Below are 17,347 nucleotides of genomic sequence, written 5' to 3' on the forward strand. Positions count from 1 at the left end.
GAAAGGAATGGATGAAAAAGCTGGGCTGGGGATTTAGCTCAGTGGTGCTGAAGCCTGCTCACAAGCACAAGGTACCAAAATCCCTGAATTCAATCCCTGGTATCAAAAAAAGAAAGAAGAAAGAAGAAAGAACGAGGAAGGAGGAAGGAAGAAGGAAGAAGGAAAAGGAAGAAGAAGGAGGAGGAGGAGGAGGAGCAGCAGCAGCAGCAGCAGCAGCAGCTATATACCATTATATATTTAGGAATTTTACGGTATATTCCTATCATCTACTTTTTTAAAGTTTGAATCACCATTTAAATATATCCCATTACATCTCCCTGACTTTAAAACATTTTTCCAGTAAGTATTATAGCATTTTTATTAGTTATATTAATAAGAGTGTAGAATTTCAGTTCTGCTAGACACTGTTAAGACTGAGTGCTTTTATTTATCAAAGGTATGAGATGCTTTTTTAGAAAAAATGCAGGAATGCCTCGGCAGGAATAAGAAAACCATGTAAGTTCTAAGTCTAAACTATGGAATACACTTAAAGAGATGCAAATTTATCACATAGAACTATTCACTATAACATGGAAAAATAGCTGAAGATTGCTAAAATCATTTGCACCTTCTGTAAGATAATGAGTGAAGATAGCACATTCATTATCTGCATATGACTACTGTTAAATGTTAATAGTGTTTTTCACACATTTTATTGTCATCTTGTTCTCCGTGATGTTAAGACTGTGCTTTTATTTATCAAAGGTATGAGATGCTTTTTTAGAAAAAATGCAGGAATGCCTCGGCAGGAATAAGAAAACCATGTAAGTTCTAAGTCTAAACTATGGAATACACTTAAAGAGATGCAAATTTATCACATAGAACTATTCACTATAACATGGAAAAATAGCTGAAGATTGCTAAAATCATTTGCACCTTCTGTAAGATAATGAGTGAAGATAGCACATTCATTATCTGCATATGACTACTGTTAAATGTTAATAGTGTTTTTCACACATTTTATTGTCATCTTGTTCTCCGTGTAGATATACTTGGTGGAGAGACAAGTTTGGTTCAAATCTACACTAATTGCCAGGAATTCTGAACTCTGTTTTTCTAAGGCCAGTGTTTTCCTTCTTTGCACACTGAGGTAAAATGCTTTGTTAAATTAATAGATACACTATACACATGTTAATCATGGATTTATATTAGGCATACAAGAAAGGCCTGCAGGCCCCTTGATATTCTATCTCATATTCAAAGTCATTTAACAAGTCTCACCTTTGATAAAGATTATTTATAGTGAGGAAAATCACAAGACTGAAAGCTTTCATTATATGCAGATGTTTAAAGGGAAAGGAATCTAGATGGATAAAGAAGTATTGGGGGATTATAGCTGAGAGGGTGAAGGTGGAAAGGGATGAGGAGGCAGCAGTAAAGTATAATATTTTAGCTCTGCTATAGGCGCCTAAATTTTCTAATTCTCTTTAGAAGATATTACTTCCAAATTTTATAAATAGCTACAATAACTTGGTATAGGACATGAAAATGAGTATATTATATGTTCAAAATGTACTTCAAGGGCCTGGGATTTAGCTCAGTGGTGCCACCACCTGCCTTGCAAGTGCAAGGTCCTGAGTTCAATCCCTAGTGTCCCTGCTAATCCCCACCACATATACACACACACAAAATGTAGTTTAAAACATTATAGCAATAATCATTTTGAAAAGAAAAATCATAATTCAGCAAGTGACATTTGAATGAATTTTCTTTTCTGATGATCAGTTGAATCAGCATAAAAGTCATTTCAAGTCTGATGCTGAAAGAAGTAAATGAAATCCGTTATTTCATTGTCAATGATTTACTGTAAGAATTTTTGTCATTCTAACATTCCTAATTCGTTTTCCTAAATTCTTATTTTAACATCACACTTATTGTTCTTCCAGTTTTAAAAAAAACCTAATAGAATTAAAATCACAGTGTTTCTTCATTACTGGCATCCTCTTGTCTTACTCACGAGAAGACCAGCTTTTGAAAGCATCTCCAATGGACTGGCATGCAAGGGCCACTTGGAGTGGGCACATGTCACTCCACTGCTGCTCCATGGCATCTCTGTCTGGGACCACCATGGCTTCATTTGCCCCATGCACACCCTCACCACCCACAGCAGCAGTGGGAGTTTCTATCCTCCCTGAGGGAGATATTTTGCAGAGTCAGAGCTCAACAGAAAACAAATGCTCTTCAACTTCGGATAGGGGTTCCACTCCAATAAACTCATCATAAATTGAAAATATTGTTAAGTCAATTTCACTTAACACACCTAACCTGCTGAACATGTTGGTTTAACTACACGGTGCACTATAGATTACTGGCCGTGCCCCTGGTGACCTGACTGGGAGTTACTGCTTGCTGCCACTGCCCAATGACTGGAGAGTATCATACTGCATGTTGCTAATGTGGGAAAAGATGGAAATCAACACTATTAAACACCTGTCATTTTCACATCATCCTAAAGTTAAAACTTTAAGTCAGACCATCTGAGTTGAGTACCATCTGTATGTATGCATTGATCGGTTTACAGAACTAGAAGATGCCCAATCGTGGGCCAATTCTCTGCCATCTGACTACTGCAAATGGAGGGTAAAGGATTCTGGGGACAACTGTGTGGCAAAGTTGTGGGATAAAATAGCGACTTAGCAGTGGCAGCAGAGGGTCTCAGAGAGAGACTCCTGCTTCTAGGTCTTCTTATACCACTTGCCCACACACTGCATCCCCAGACAGTTGCTAACAAGTGGAGGAGGAACAGCAGGTGCATTGCAATACAATTTCTGAAAGTCAGGTAATATATAGTTAGTTTTTGAGCTTGAAAGTAAATAATTCACCCATGGGCAATATTTTCTAAAGTTAAAAGGTTAAATTAATTAGTTGTGAAAGAATCTTCCCAGCATTTAGTCAGAATGTGACACTCCCCTTTCTCCCTTGACAGCCTGTGGCTCTTCTACAGAGGCCAGTTAGAATCACCTTGTGAAGCACTTTTTTTTTTGGTACTGGGGATAAAAGTCAGGACCTTGCGCTTGTGAGGTAGGTGGCAGCACCACTGAGCTAACTCCCTGGTGGGAAGCACTTTTTATCCCACCCTGCGCAGCCCCCACCTTCCCTAGTCCTCCTTTTCCACCATCTCCAGGAACTGATGCTACTACACCTCACAATGTGTCTTATCTACACACTGGGGACAGAAAGAGGCTAAAGCTTTCTGTTTTAAACTGACTTCCAACAGGATACAGGATAACATGCTAGTTTCGAGGAAATAGTTTTTATATATTAGAAGAGAGGCAAAAGATAAAACTGATTTCTTTCATAGAAGATACTATGAATAGCATGGTTGAAACTCAGCCTTCAAAAAATATACTAAAAAAATTATGAACACCTCATACCCAACAATCTACATCTAACACTATGAACACTCTACCATACTTGCTTTTCCTATTCTGAAATACTGTACATTAAGATGGGTATCATATTTCATCCCCCAAATCTTTCATCCATCTCTATAAAAGTACTCACATTTTCTTCACAACCATAATTCCATTATCACACATTAGACAATTAACAATAGTTGCTGAATATCATCTAGAACTGATTCCTTATCCAAATCTCTAGAATTGACCCCCCAAAAGTTTTTACAAAGTAAGTCCAAACAAGAACTACACATCTGCACCACAAAGTCAGTTTTATGAGGAATTTACTATATTTTTTAAAAAATTCTCCTTTTCTGTATTTTTCAACATTTAATGAATATGAGAGGCCAAAGAGGGATAGTCCCAACATAAATTTAATGGATTCAAATTATCTTGGCCTGTTAATAAATTTTCAAGTTCTAAAAGTCAATGTAAAAGATTTTTTAAAATTTATTTTGATAGGAAACTAAGGAAGGGGTCTTTTTCTCCCATCTGATAGAAAGACTGGAATGCAGTGGGAAGCCAATCTGTCTCCATAGCACAGACGAGGGGTCCTGGCCCTTACCAGACACTAGAGTCAGGACCCAGAAGAACTAACTTGGGAGACCCACAGAGGTACTTGTGTAATACAAAAGAAAGGAAAGGCATTTTTCTCATGTCTGTACAGTACCAACAGATTTCACATGACTTTAAATTTACATATTTGAACTAATAGAATACAAAAAAATTATGTCTTAACATTATGCCAAATTTTGAAATAATGCAATCCCCTAAATCAAAATTTTATAGAGAAGCATTTTCTTTCAAAGTTGATGAGAAAGGTACTGAAAGTTTAAGTTCTTGCCACATGATGGTACTATTCCAGCAGGTAAACAAATGCCTTGGTCTTGCTGTACACATATGACTTGTTGGCAGTCTTCAGAAAAGTACTCCTGTAGAAAATATGATCAACTACGACAGTTTGAGTGAAGCTAGGGGTCTAAAGATAGGAAGGCTATTTTGGCATCTGTGGAATTTGAAGATGTAGAAAAAAGCCTGGAGCACCAGCTCAGACCTGGCCTACCATCCCCTTCTGATGGCCTCACAGTTCAGGGTAGACACATAATAATGACAATAAGAGAAAAAAGAAGCCATGTCTTTAATTCAGAGCGAGCAGCATCTGTACATGCAGCACTGTGGTACACTGTGAAGTGTTGGATTTGTCATGATGCGTCACTTTTCTCTGCCATTTACTGGAAGACGCAGTAATACCCAAAGGGCTTTTGTGCATGGAAAGACTATTATTTGCATTTTAATACTCTACTTAATAAACGTGTATTTAAATAAACATAATTTTTGAAAAATCAATTTTTAAACATGTAAATATTTATTACCAACTTTATTAAGCAGAGTTCCTAAAACAATTTACATAAGTGCCATATTATTCACTATGATTACTCTGTTACATTTAAATTTATCTTAAAATAAACAATACGGATCTAAATCATAGCATTATTACAGTGGACCTCCAAAATCTGCAAGGGTTATATTCCTACAGCACTCACGAATTGTGAAAAACAGCAAATTTCAGATATGGTCAGGAAAATGCCTATACATGCCTATTTTTATAGTTTAAACCCTAAATATGCTATGTCTCCACAGTAATGTGATTTAATTTCATAAAATACTATATTAATAAAGCCTTAGAAGGTGCACGACATTTGGTGGCATCTTAGAGGTCACAGGGCTTTAAGAAAAACAAAACCAAGAACACGTGAGACAGTTACATGCAGTACAGCAACCTGTTATGATGTGGGAATGTTGGTGCATCTGTCAGATATGGGTTATAGGGAAGCAGCCAATCAGCAATAAGAACTGAATAATGCTTTTGGATTGGTTACCTGCAAACTTCCCACAAAACAACAACAACAACAACAACAACAACAACAAACAGAGGATATTTGTAATTTCTGGGATATTTGGGAGGTTTCTATAAACAATTGTTAATTAGGTTCTAAGAAATAACTGTGAATAACTAAGGCTGAGAACTCTGAACTTCGACTTCAAAGGGGTATACTATACTACACTTTGTTGTTTTTCTCCTACTAGATTATAGTAATGCTTAATTTTGATGCCTTCTCAAGAAATTATCTAACCAGTCTCAGAAGAAAAATACCACTGGAGAGCCACATGATCAGAATCTGTTAGAACCAACTGAGTCGTGTTATGGGGAGAGGATCCATGTTTTTCTCTCTCAAATGATTAAAACTCAAGCCTAAGATTGGGGTCATAAGATTAAGTTTCCTTCTCATAGATAAACTTTCTATCTGTAGGTCTGTTTAAGTCTACATCTTTCATTGAGATTTTAGGTTACACTGTATAGGGGCAATATCTCCTGGACATACTGAGAAAGGCAAGATGTGGAACGTTATCCACAGTTTCTTACTTCTGTATAAGAAGTTACATGGGCATGGAATATGTTATGTTTGCTCATATATTTCTAAAAGAAACAATGGAAAAATAACTACTAAAATTGGTATTTAGAGGCAAAAACTAACTAGGAGAAGAGGAAGGGATGGTAGCAATACTCTGAATGCTCCTCATTCTGTTTTATAGTGTTATATATAACTGAAAAACAATTTGATCAAAGAAAAAAACGGAAGATCAACACTAAAAAATTATTATAGGTAATAAAATGTATACTTTTACTAAGAATATATAGTATAACATATACACCTTGAGGCAAAAAGAATTGCACAACTGTCCTAAACTGAACCCCATATCCTTATCACTGGTGGCTCTGTGGTACTGTTACTCTGAAATCTTTATATGTGCATTGTAGATACAACTATTAAGGCTTATAGAACATTTAATGATTCAAGTGATTAATAATGATTAATGATTATGACCACTAATGATTAACTTTTCTGTTAAAGGGGCCAGGGATTTAGCTCAGCGGTTCTGCCACCTGCCTAGAAGGTATGAGGTCCCAAGTTCAATACCCGGTACCAAAAAAAAAAAAAAATCTGTTAAAGTCTATATGGCTTTAAATGATTCAAAATTCATTTAAATTGGGTCAACCAGATCATGTGGACCTTGTAATGTGATGTGCTGAGAGTTCAGGAATTCTACACCGACCAAAGAAGGCCTAGGAGGGCAGGCAGTGTGCTCAAAGCATTGAGAAGGCATTGCTCAAAGCAGTGAGAGTGAGGCCGAGCGTGCAGTGGAGCCCCCAGCAAGTGGGAGACGCCAGGAACATGAAACATCTGAGGAAATCCACAGCAGTAAGAAAGCTGCCCCCAGAGAGGGGCCGTGGAAGCTGTGGCAGGCAGTGCCATAGGGGCCATTTAAGACATCTGGACTTTGAATCTCACCAGCTTGGTGATGCTCTGGATGCTAGACATGGAGCAAAAGGATTTAATGTTTGCCCTGCTGGGCTTTAGTCCTGCTTTGGCCCCATTTGTTTCTATCCCCTTTTCCTCCCTTTTGGAATGGGACTGTTTATCCTGTTTCATTATATATTAGCAGTGTTTAACTCCCTTTTTTATTTTTATAGAGGATTACAGCTAGAGTTTACCTTAAGTCTCAGAGGAGACTTTGGATTTGAACTTTCAGTAATGCTGGAACTGTTAAGATTTTGGCAACTCTTAGAAATGCAAATATATATATTTTTCACAGACATGTGTATGAACCTTTTGGGGACCCAAGAGAAGAATGCTATCGTTTATATCTCGATGTTCTCCCAAAGCCTTATGCACTCATAGGTGGAGCTTTTGAAATGTGACAGAATTACAGGAGTGCTATAGCTAAACATGCCATTAGGAGGTAAGGCCTTATTGGAAGAGGCTGGTCACTGGGTGCATTAGCTAGAAGGGTAAATCTCCCTCCCCGGTTCTTCCCTTTACTCTGTGCTTCCTGGCTCCCATGATGTGACCAGCTTTTCTCTGCCAAGGCCCTTCTGTCATGCCTTCCAGTCTTGGATGTGGCCAACTATGGATTAAAAATGTGAGCCAATATAAACCTCTTCTCCTTTAAGTTGCAGCTGTCGAGAATTATGTCCCAGCAACAAAGAAAGTGACACAAGCCATTACAGTTGCCTCTACCTGGGAAAATAGTAAATCAAAAACAATACTGCATCTCTGGAGGAACTGCAGAGATTAATGCCATCATCAAGGACTTTTCTGAAAGATACAGGGGTGGTGATTCTTCAGATTCCTCAGCCTTGCAATACAGACCCTTCAGCTTTCCAACATAGACTTGTACCAGATTCCACAGTGAGCTTCTAGGGCTTTGGCCTTGGAATAGATCCTCTGGCCAGTCAGTGCACAGATGGCAATTTTGCATTCTTCCACCTCTAATCTAGTAAGTGGCTACTGGGACTCTTCTATTTCTGATGCTGTAAGCTAACCTAGTAAAATCTTTGTATAAACATACATATATTTCATATTAAATTTGTTTCTCTAGTGAATCCTAACTAATGCAAAGCTTCTAGGTCTAACAACCTAGTTTACAGGAAACAGAGCACCAAGGCCACCAAGGCTGACATGAAACTGGGCAGGACCTGAATCTCACAGGGGCATGCACTGTCTCCAGAGGAGGGTAGAAAGGCCCCCACCAAGGCTGTTAACAGTGCAGGGCAAAACTCACCTGTTGTATGGCTACACGGGTCTCCCACCTGATGCCAGGATGGGTCTACAGGCTCCATCTGTGTGCTCTGGCCTACATATGGAGCCTTCAGTTTCTACTCGGTGCTGGGCCTCACTGTGATGGGCCTATCACTAGGTTCCAAGACATAGCTTTGTGCTAGTTTTTGTACCCTACACCTCACAGAGTGAAGTACTGCTCCATGCTCTGCCACCCCAGGTGATATGGGCGTCAGGAGGGGTGATGTGGGTGTCAGCTGCCTAACATAGTTTTAGCATCTTGGTCCATAGCTATTGGCCTGGCAGTAGGGGTCATGATGTGGCTTTCTTTGCCTAGCACTGAGTTTCACCATAGTGAGATAGATTTCATAGTGACTGGATAAAGGTGATCCACTTTTACTCCAAGTGAGAGGCAACTCTCTCCACACTGGGCTGCTTGGGGTTGGGGAAGGGGTTAGGTGGGCAACTCTTTCCTTCCTGTTTCTTCAATACATCTTCTTATTTTCTCATACTAAAATCAGGTACTATGGTATCTCATCTGATTTCCTTAGCTCTTATGGAGATAGTTTGGAGGTACATGAATAAGCTGTTCAACTTGGTGTTTCCATGGGGAGATGTCAGCTGGGAGATCCTTAGCTGCCACTTTGCTCTGCCCTTGGTATTGTATTTATAGTCTCTAAAATGTTATTTCCTGTCAGAGGTGCACACTGAAGATTAATTAGTAAAAAGTATAATTTCTGAAATCTCTTCCAATACTCCATCAAAAAGGGTAAAAGGAGGAATAAATTGACAAAATTGGCAAAATGTTGATTTTGTTCAAGCTGTACAATGCGTAATAATTATGGTTACTTTTCAATTTTTCCATAGTAAAAAATATTTTCTTAAATGCTATACATTTCTTTTCTTGTAATTAGTAGTAGGTCCATCTGGAGATTATTTCCAAAGAAATGGGAACCAAGTCTGTGAAATTAGTTTCTTCCTTACAATGCCTGATTCTTTCATTTTGGAATACACAATTAAACTATCTTTCTCTCTACTGTTACAAGAGGAATTTTTTTGTTGTTGTTAACTATTTGACTCAGTTTCCTATATTCACTCTTCTCTAAGTAAAGAGACATATTCATACTTTATATATAATCATATGTAGGCGGCCCTCATTGAGCAGGACTCTATAGTCTGAGACTGTAAAACCCTACAAAGCAATCTTAAGCAATGAGAAAAAGTGCAATTTTTGTGGTATTTAATTTTTTGATTAAAATACTAAAACCCCACTTACTGGCAGTTAAAACTATATAGGAAACTATTTTAAATGTTTTTTTAAAGTAAATATTTACTTAGTGTGCATTAATTTGTAATTTCAGAAACACTATAGATTTATTTCATTGTCACAAATAACCTTTATCTCTGAGAGTGAAGGAAAATGAATTAATCTAGATCCAGAACTAACTAACCAATCCTAGAGCACATGGAGATTCACATGTTCATGTCTGACCTTAACAAATATTTTCCTCATTGTTGCAAAGTCACCATTTTTTTTTCAACTTAAGATAGGACCTGGGGATCTTTCCTATATTGGTAAGCTATCATAATCCTTTCAAAGTTTGGATCAGTTTCCATCCTTTTATCCTTTTACTTCAACATCATAAAAAATTCAACATCATTTGAAAATTCCTTTTCTAATAAAACTAAGTTTGAAACAGCTATGATGTCTCTTGGAATTCTGTGAAGGTACATAAAAATTCCCTATGAGGTTCTAGACATTGGACATGACTTTATATAAAATCCTTAACAAAATACTGACAATGAAGTTTATACCTCTAAGTCAATGGTTTTCAAAGCATCTTTTAGCAATCAATGGCTCTCAAACTTTCTTCAAGTGAAATTATACTGAAAACAAAACTATTCTAGAGTAAAGAGGTGGGGATGGAGGACTCAGAATTCTGTCCATGGGCCTCCTTCTTTCAGCTCCTAGGTCACCCCCAAACATCTCCAAGAACATAGTATGCAAAGACCTGCACTTGCACTCCTTAGTAGATCAATGGTCTATGATTTATAAAGTAGAGTCATTAAGTCACAAACTATGATGCAGATTAACTAGGATCTGACATGTGCATTCTACCCAGTGCATTGATACTTGCAGGTCAGCCCAGTCTTGGCAGAATCATCCAGCCCATCTGTTTGTTTCTCTTCTGCAGAACATTTATTAGGATATAATGTTACTCTCCACCCATCCTTGTAAAGTAGTACTTCAAATTGTTCCTGGCTCTCAGCACTTACTTTAAACATGGCTTTGATTCCAATTTTCAAAGCCCAACTTCACCAGCAACTCCCAGCCCCTGCCTGTACTTACACAGACAGCAAGCCTAAAATCAAGAGGGTATCACACACTATCCTACATATGTCTACTCTGTGAGAGTACTGCTCTCCCCATGTGCTTTTCACTATTTTAGCTCCTTTTACATATACAGTCTTTGTTCTAAGGTTCCATCTCCTCAATTACTGTACTTCCTTGTTCTCTTTACAGGATCAAAACCTGCTGTTGGAGCAGGTGTTCCTGAAAGGAATAATCAAGTCTGGCTTTCAACCTATATCTCATTAATGCTTTGGCCATGTCTTTATGAACATGGTGCCCTTTATCTTCATCTATGAGGGCAGCCAACAGAGAGAATGGAGGGAGAATGCAACATAAAAGGAAGATTAGAAAGAAAAGAATACTTTCTCCTTTAAAATGTTTCATAATGCTACTTCTCAATGTGAGTGGAAGAGGAAAAAAGGGAAAGGACAACATGCCCAAAGAGGACAACAAATGGCTAAGTGTTTCTTGGAAATTGGGAAAGATAACTGTGGCTGTGTTTGTGTGCATGCATGCATGTATGTTATTCTTTCACTTTGCTAGGTGTCCCCAGTTACAAAAGCAGTCTGACTTCCTACCTCCTATAAAATCTAAAATCTGTTTGAAAATTTCCATCAGGACTTAACATTTATACTTTACAGTGCTTCATAAGTAAGAATTACCAGCTGATCATCCAGTCCAAAAAGTTGTTCAAGGTAAGTTTCAGACAATCTTCGAATTTTTGGTTTCAATGATGGATCAATGCACATATCCCTTTAATAAAATCATAAAACAAAATCAAGAATTAATTTCATTTCACAGTATGCCATAGGTAAAGTCAGTGACTCCTGTAGATGGTGTGGGACAGGTGAGAAGAGACATTTCCCCATGGGAGAAGATGAGCATCACCTTGTGGGCTTTTTCACACTACCTCCTTGGATTAGCATTCTCATCCTGGATAAGAACAATATCCAATATCTACAAGAGCAGTTTTATTTGCTCATGATTTCAGTCCAGGAGCAGCTGGCTCCAAAGCAGAGACATCGTGGTGGAAGGGTGTGGTAGAACAAGGCTGCTTAGTTCATGGTGCAGGAAGCAGGGAAGAGTGCAGAAAAGGGAAGCAGAAAAGGTGAGGGACCAGACAGACGGCAAGGCCACGTCTCCATGACCCACCTAGATGGGTGTTCTACCAATCCCTGGGGCAGGTCCTGAAGCTCTTCGAGTTGAAACATCACCCTAATTTGCTGACCTCCCCAAGGAAAGGGGGTCATCCTCAATGTGAAATAATCTGCCCTATGATCATATTTACTGATGAGAGTACACTACACTTCTTGGGTTGAGAACTTGTGAACGTTAAGACTTTGGGACCTAAAAGGCTCCAGAGGGATTTGCTAAGAATCTTGAGGCTAGAAGCATTCATTGACAAGACTTTACTTTGGTACTATGCTATCAGTATTTTATCTTCAAAATAAAATATTTACCTATCATAAGTTAAATCAACACTTACCAAAGAAGACTTTCCAGGCCATTTTCAATGATAACCATGATCATTTCCTCTAAATATTTCAGTGGATCCATGGGGCGGTTAATAATTACACCACATAAAAGTGCCTGTTTAAAAAAAAAGATAATTTGAATCCATGTTTAAAGAAAGAAAGATGCAGCCAAGAGGTAAGGGAAGGGAAGGGAAAGAGACATAAAAAAGAATTAAGATGTGTTTGTCCATGTACCAACTCCTCACACTGAATAATTATTATGTACTTATAAAACAAAAGCACTGACATGGTTCCAAAAATAAATGTACATGTTTTCACTCAGCACCAGCCTTTTCCCCATACAATTAAATAGCCAAATAATGTAATAGTTTTAAGTAAACATGCTTCTTACAAACTCTTTTGTATTTATCCAGTGTTGTTATTTTGCTAAAGTCAAATCAAAATGCTATATTCTTTGCCTCTTTCTAAAAACCCATCATAGATGACACAATAGCTAATAGTATTTTACATTACATGAGAAGTGCTTTGTACCAATGTGAAGACATAATTACAATACTTAAGATCAGTGGTTCCTACCATTCTTAAGTGTGATGAATCTACTTTTTAAAATATTCTCAGACCCACCTGTGAAAGCAATTAAGAAAATCTGCCACAAAAATCTGTGAACTGAAGAAGTAAGAAGTGCATGCATAAGGCAGTCATTGTGGTGCTTGCCTACAATGCCAGCACTCTGGGAGGCTGAAGCAGGAGGATCAAAAGTAGGAGCCCAGCCTGGGAAATTCAGTTATTTAGCCAAACCCTATCTCAAAATAAAAATATAGAAAGAAAAACAGAATAGACTGGAGATTTAACTCAGTGTGAAGGTCCTGTGTTCTGTACTCAGTACCAAAAAGAAAAAAAAAAGCATTTGTAGATGGTCATTTGCAATTGCCATAGAATGTCCACATATTGGAAAATTAGTAGCACAGTACATAGGTGAAAAACAAATGACTCACTGGATAAAAGATGATGCTTAAAGGGTATGTATGCAAAAATTGCCAGAATGTCCACATATTGGAAAATTAGTAGCACAGTACATAGGTGAAAAACAAATGACTCACTGGATAAAAGATGATGCTTAAAGGGTATGTATGCAACATAGAAGTCAGAAAGATGCTGCCGACTCATTTTCCTCTATACTGTCCCACAAATGCAGAATTAATGTGGATTTCTCCATTTGAGACAGAGGGAAACGTTACAGCACACAGCTCACCAAAACTACCTGGAATCTTAAGTTATCTTTTTTTGGGAGGGGGGAATCCCTTTCTCTGCGTGGGGTCTAGGTGAGGGTGGGGAAGTTTTCTTTGGCTCTGTTCCCACTTAGGACTCATTCCTGGTGGCTTTTTTTTTTCCCCCCCAGTTTCTCTATTTCAGGAACAAAGTGATTCTATCCCTGGAGTTATACAGAGCAGTTCTTCCAACCTCCATGGGCCAAGAAATAGAAGGGGGAAAAAAATATAATTTCTACTAATTTGACCCTGCATAGTCCATTTCTTCCTTTGCAATAGCTCTAGGTGCCCCTCTTAGTATGCAGCCTGCAGGCTGGGAACACACTCCTTAAGACATTAGCAAATGTCTCAGACTTAGACATTCAGTTTCTTTCCCTCTCCAGCTCTGTCTCATGGCCTAGCCCGACCCCAGGTGCACTCAGATTGAATTCAGCCATCTGTATATCCATTTCCTTCTCCCCCAAACCAGAAGATGGTTGCATGGGAGATCAGTGGTTCTGAATTGGAAAAGATGTCTATTAACTAAAAGGCAGCAATAGAAGGGCTGAACTCTTATATTCCCATAGCTCCCTGAAGAGCCCTGGTAAAAAGCCCCTCTGCTCTCTGGTGCTTCCATACATGGGTCTTCAGAGTGTTAAGTTTCTACAGTTCCCACTCGAAATCACCTCTTCCATCTTATTCTGGCACCTTGAGGACATCTATATCAGAATTACTTAGGAGATGAACTGGTCTGTGAACACGGGTTTAGGAATCTGTAGTTAAGGTGATTCTTATCCACCAGAAGTCTGAGAACTTTAATGAAGCTTAGCTTTCCAATGAGATTTTAAGAAAGTTGGGGTCTGGTTAATGAGTATCAGAAATTGTGTATTTCTTTATATTTTCAAGCTCCACTGATCAGAAAAGTACTTTTCCAAAAAGCTATCCTGCAGAAGTCAGGTTGAGAAGATAAATCTTTGAAATGCCAATAAAGCCATATGGAACTGCAGAGTTGAAATGTTCACTGTTTGATAAGAAATATCTGTTCATCTTTTCCACTGGACAAAATAGCACAGCATGAAGTCTTATGTATTAATGAATGAGCAATGCATAACAATGTGCCAATAAAATAGTGCAGTTAAACAATGGTTTTCTGTGCAATGAAAAAAATTGCAAAATCAGTAACTTAGCCGTCATTATAAGCAGAAGCAAAATACAAATATTCCCATAAGATTAAATATTACATCAGTCAAAGCTTTATTATTACTAGCCTTCACAGTAAATACTTACACAAAGACAAAAAAAGGCCATGGCTTTATTATCCCAACTGGCTTTCCCAAGCTTGTAAATTCCCATAATAACTATCATTGCTCCATTTTATTTTGGTTCTGCTTTTCTAATCTCAGTCCCCAGTATTTCTCAAATACTTCAAATGATGCTCTGAGTGTACTGAAAACAAACAGGGATTCCTCCAGACAGTTGCTTCCCCTGCTTTCTACTTATCTTTCAAGGAGCAAGGAAATGCAATGGGAGGGACCCACTGAGTTTAAATCCTGCGATCTTCTAGTGTACATCTGCTGGTATAGGTTACAGCTCTGTTCCTGTTTCCCTGACTATAATGCAATAAAGTACATAGGCCACAGCACTATCACGAGAATTAAATTAATATATGCAAACTACTTTGAATAGTGTCTAGAACAAAATGGGCACTCAATAGATAACAACAGCAAGCCATCATCAGAATTTTTAACCCCTCCACTGCTAATTACCACCTTCATTAGAGAAAAAGATTCAGACAAACAGAAAATAAGTTCAAAATATTCCCTTGTACCTAATTCCAGCGTAATGACATAGGAAGACTGACTTTATACCAAGCCCAAGGGAAGAGGTTTCAGAAAATGCAATTGGGGATAATAGTGAAGAGAAAGAAACTGAGAACAGTTCCCACTGAAAGGGCGAGACAGTAACTGTCTGTTATATTCTGGGTGGGCAAACACAGATGTAAGACACATGGGAGAGAAAGTCCTGTTTGTCTTATTAGATACTCAGATAAACATATTGAAATGTGTTAAGGGCCTAAATCGTAAAAATAATTGCTTTAAGGGTGCAGAGATTAAAGTGATTATCAAATGTTTGTAGGGTTCTGAGAAGTTGGAGATATCTCCCAAGTGTCAAGGAGAGGGCAGGGAGCCTGCAAGTACAGGAAAGGAGAGGCCAAGCCAAAGGGGCTCAGACCAGGTATGGTAAAGGATGAATGTAAGAGGGGCAGACAACAGGGGCATTCTCTAGGGAAGTTGGAAGCATTCCAGGACCTGGGACCATGCCCTCCTCCAGGCCCAACAGGTCACTGTCTTAGTCTGAACTTTTGAAGGACACATTCAAATCATACTAGTCCTTCACTATCAAACCCCAACAGATCAATTGCATGGCTAAACATTGGAGAGTCACAAATAGTGTTTCCAGCGTCCAGCTAGATATAATCTTGATTTGTAAGAGTAATAGTTTAGCTGAGTATTGTGGCACACTCTTGCAATCCCAGCATTTAGGAGGCTGAGGCAGGAGGATTAACATAAGTTTGAGGCCAGCCTGGGCCACATAGTGAGACCCTGTCTCAATAAAGAAAGAAAGAAATAAATAAAGTAAGTACTGGGCCAGAGATTTAGCTCATGGGTTGTGCTGCCTGCCTCGCAAGCACAAGATCCCGAGTTTGATCCCTGGTACCAAATAAATAAATAAATAATGATAGTTTAGGTCTTGTGTGTGCTAGGCAAGCACTCTTCCACTGAGCTACATTCCTGGCCCTTTTGATTTTTTATTTTGAGATAGAGTCTTGGTTAGTTACCCAAACTGGCCTGAAACTTGCAATCCTCCTGCCTCAGCCATCTGAATGGCTAGAATAACAGTTGAAGACCACCACAACTGTCTACAGAGTATATTGTTGCTTCTGGATTTCACAGATGAACCAAAGGGTCAGGTAATGCACAGAGCCAGGTTTTTAAACTACAACCCCAAGGCTTCTCCTTATCCATACCATGTACTCAGGCTGGCCTTGTGGGCTCAAGCCAATCTCCAGGCCTCAGCCTCCAGAGAATAGCTAGACTACAGATGCACCACCTTGCCTGGCTTTTTCATGTGACAAATGTGTGCAATAATTACCCTCCTCCTCAAAATCTGATAACAGAGCCTTCATGATTAGAAATATATGAAATATTTAAAACTAGAGGTTTACAACTCAGTCCTGAAAGAAACATGAAAGTATAAAAACTTTTCACAAAATCATGAAAATTCAAAGTGACTTTAAAATTGTGATACGTAGTTTAAGTCCACCCTCTGCTGGGCATATCTAGTTCTGCAAACCCTTTCCATCCATCCTAGAAGTTAAACTGAAATTTGAGCTCAAAATCTTAAGAGCACTTTCTTGTACTGATAGGGAGCCCACTTGCTAAGACCCATCATAACTGGCTCATCGTTGGGCTTGTGGAACAGGTCTTCATCTTTAGACAGGGTGCTAACTTATGCCTCATAGAAAACTGAGGTAGAAACAAAATTTTAAATATTTTTTTGGTGACCAGCATCTGAAATTCTAGCAGTAGGGCATCATTATGTGGGCTCCTGATGAGTTCTCTAAAAATACACTCCTCAAAAACAAAAACAAAAACAAAATAAAAATACACTCCTAAGTTTGACCCCTGGTACCAAAGATAAATAACATTTTTATTAATTCAAAAAATATATAAACACTTTTGAAGAATATCTCTCCAAAGGGGGAAAAATATTAGGGCATCTTCCACAGCAGTGCAGAATGATGACTATGGTGAGGGTGAGGGATGGGAAGATAGCACAGGGCCTTAGATTTCCTATAGGTCTCCTGGGTGCAGACTGAGTAGCTACATTAGACATTTTTGAAAACTGGATTTCTAATCGCTCAAGTGCCGGGAAGGTAGGCTGCCCCAATCCACCGTGGGAAGGAGAATCACGCCTGCTCCCGACTCAGCCACCATCGCTCAAGCGCTGGCAAGGTAGCCGCGCGGGCGCCCCTGAACCCAGGAAGATAGCAGGGCCTTAGATTTCCTATAGGTCTCCTGGGTGCAGACTGAGTAGCTACATTAGACATTTTTGAAAACTGGATTTCTAATCGCTCAAGTGCCGGGGAGGTAGGCTGCCCCAATCCACCGTGGGAAGGAGAGAAACGCCTGCTCCCAACCCAGACGCCATC

At 38.8% G+C, this 17,347-nt stretch overlaps 1 protein-coding gene across 8 annotated transcripts in view; it reads right to left on the bottom strand.

Moving 5' to 3' along the window:
* Positions 1–17,347, bottom strand: part of Fbxl13 (F-box and leucine rich repeat protein 13) — a 273,523-nt gene that overhangs the window by 243,437 nt on the left and 12,739 nt on the right. For 7 of the 8 annotated variants that reach the window (XM_033756570.1, XM_033756578.1, XM_033756577.1 and 4 more), the window contains exons 2-3: positions 11,899–12,002; positions 11,075–11,165 (exon numbers count right to left, since the gene is read on the bottom strand). In XM_033756570.1, the coding sequence (XP_033612461.1) occupies positions 11,075–11,165; positions 11,899–12,002 (195 nt within the window). Of the gene's footprint in view, positions 1–11,074; positions 11,166–11,898; positions 12,003–17,347 lie in introns of those variants that run through there. The other variant, XM_033756589.1, reaches the window with a different exon arrangement.

The sequence above is a fragment of the Fukomys damarensis genome, unplaced genomic scaffold (assembly GCF_012274545.1).
Source record: "Fukomys damarensis isolate Sample0158 unplaced genomic scaffold, DMR_v1.0_HiC HiC_scaffold_4, whole genome shotgun sequence".
Taxonomy (NCBI): Eukaryota; Metazoa; Chordata; class Mammalia; order Rodentia; family Bathyergidae; genus Fukomys; species Fukomys damarensis.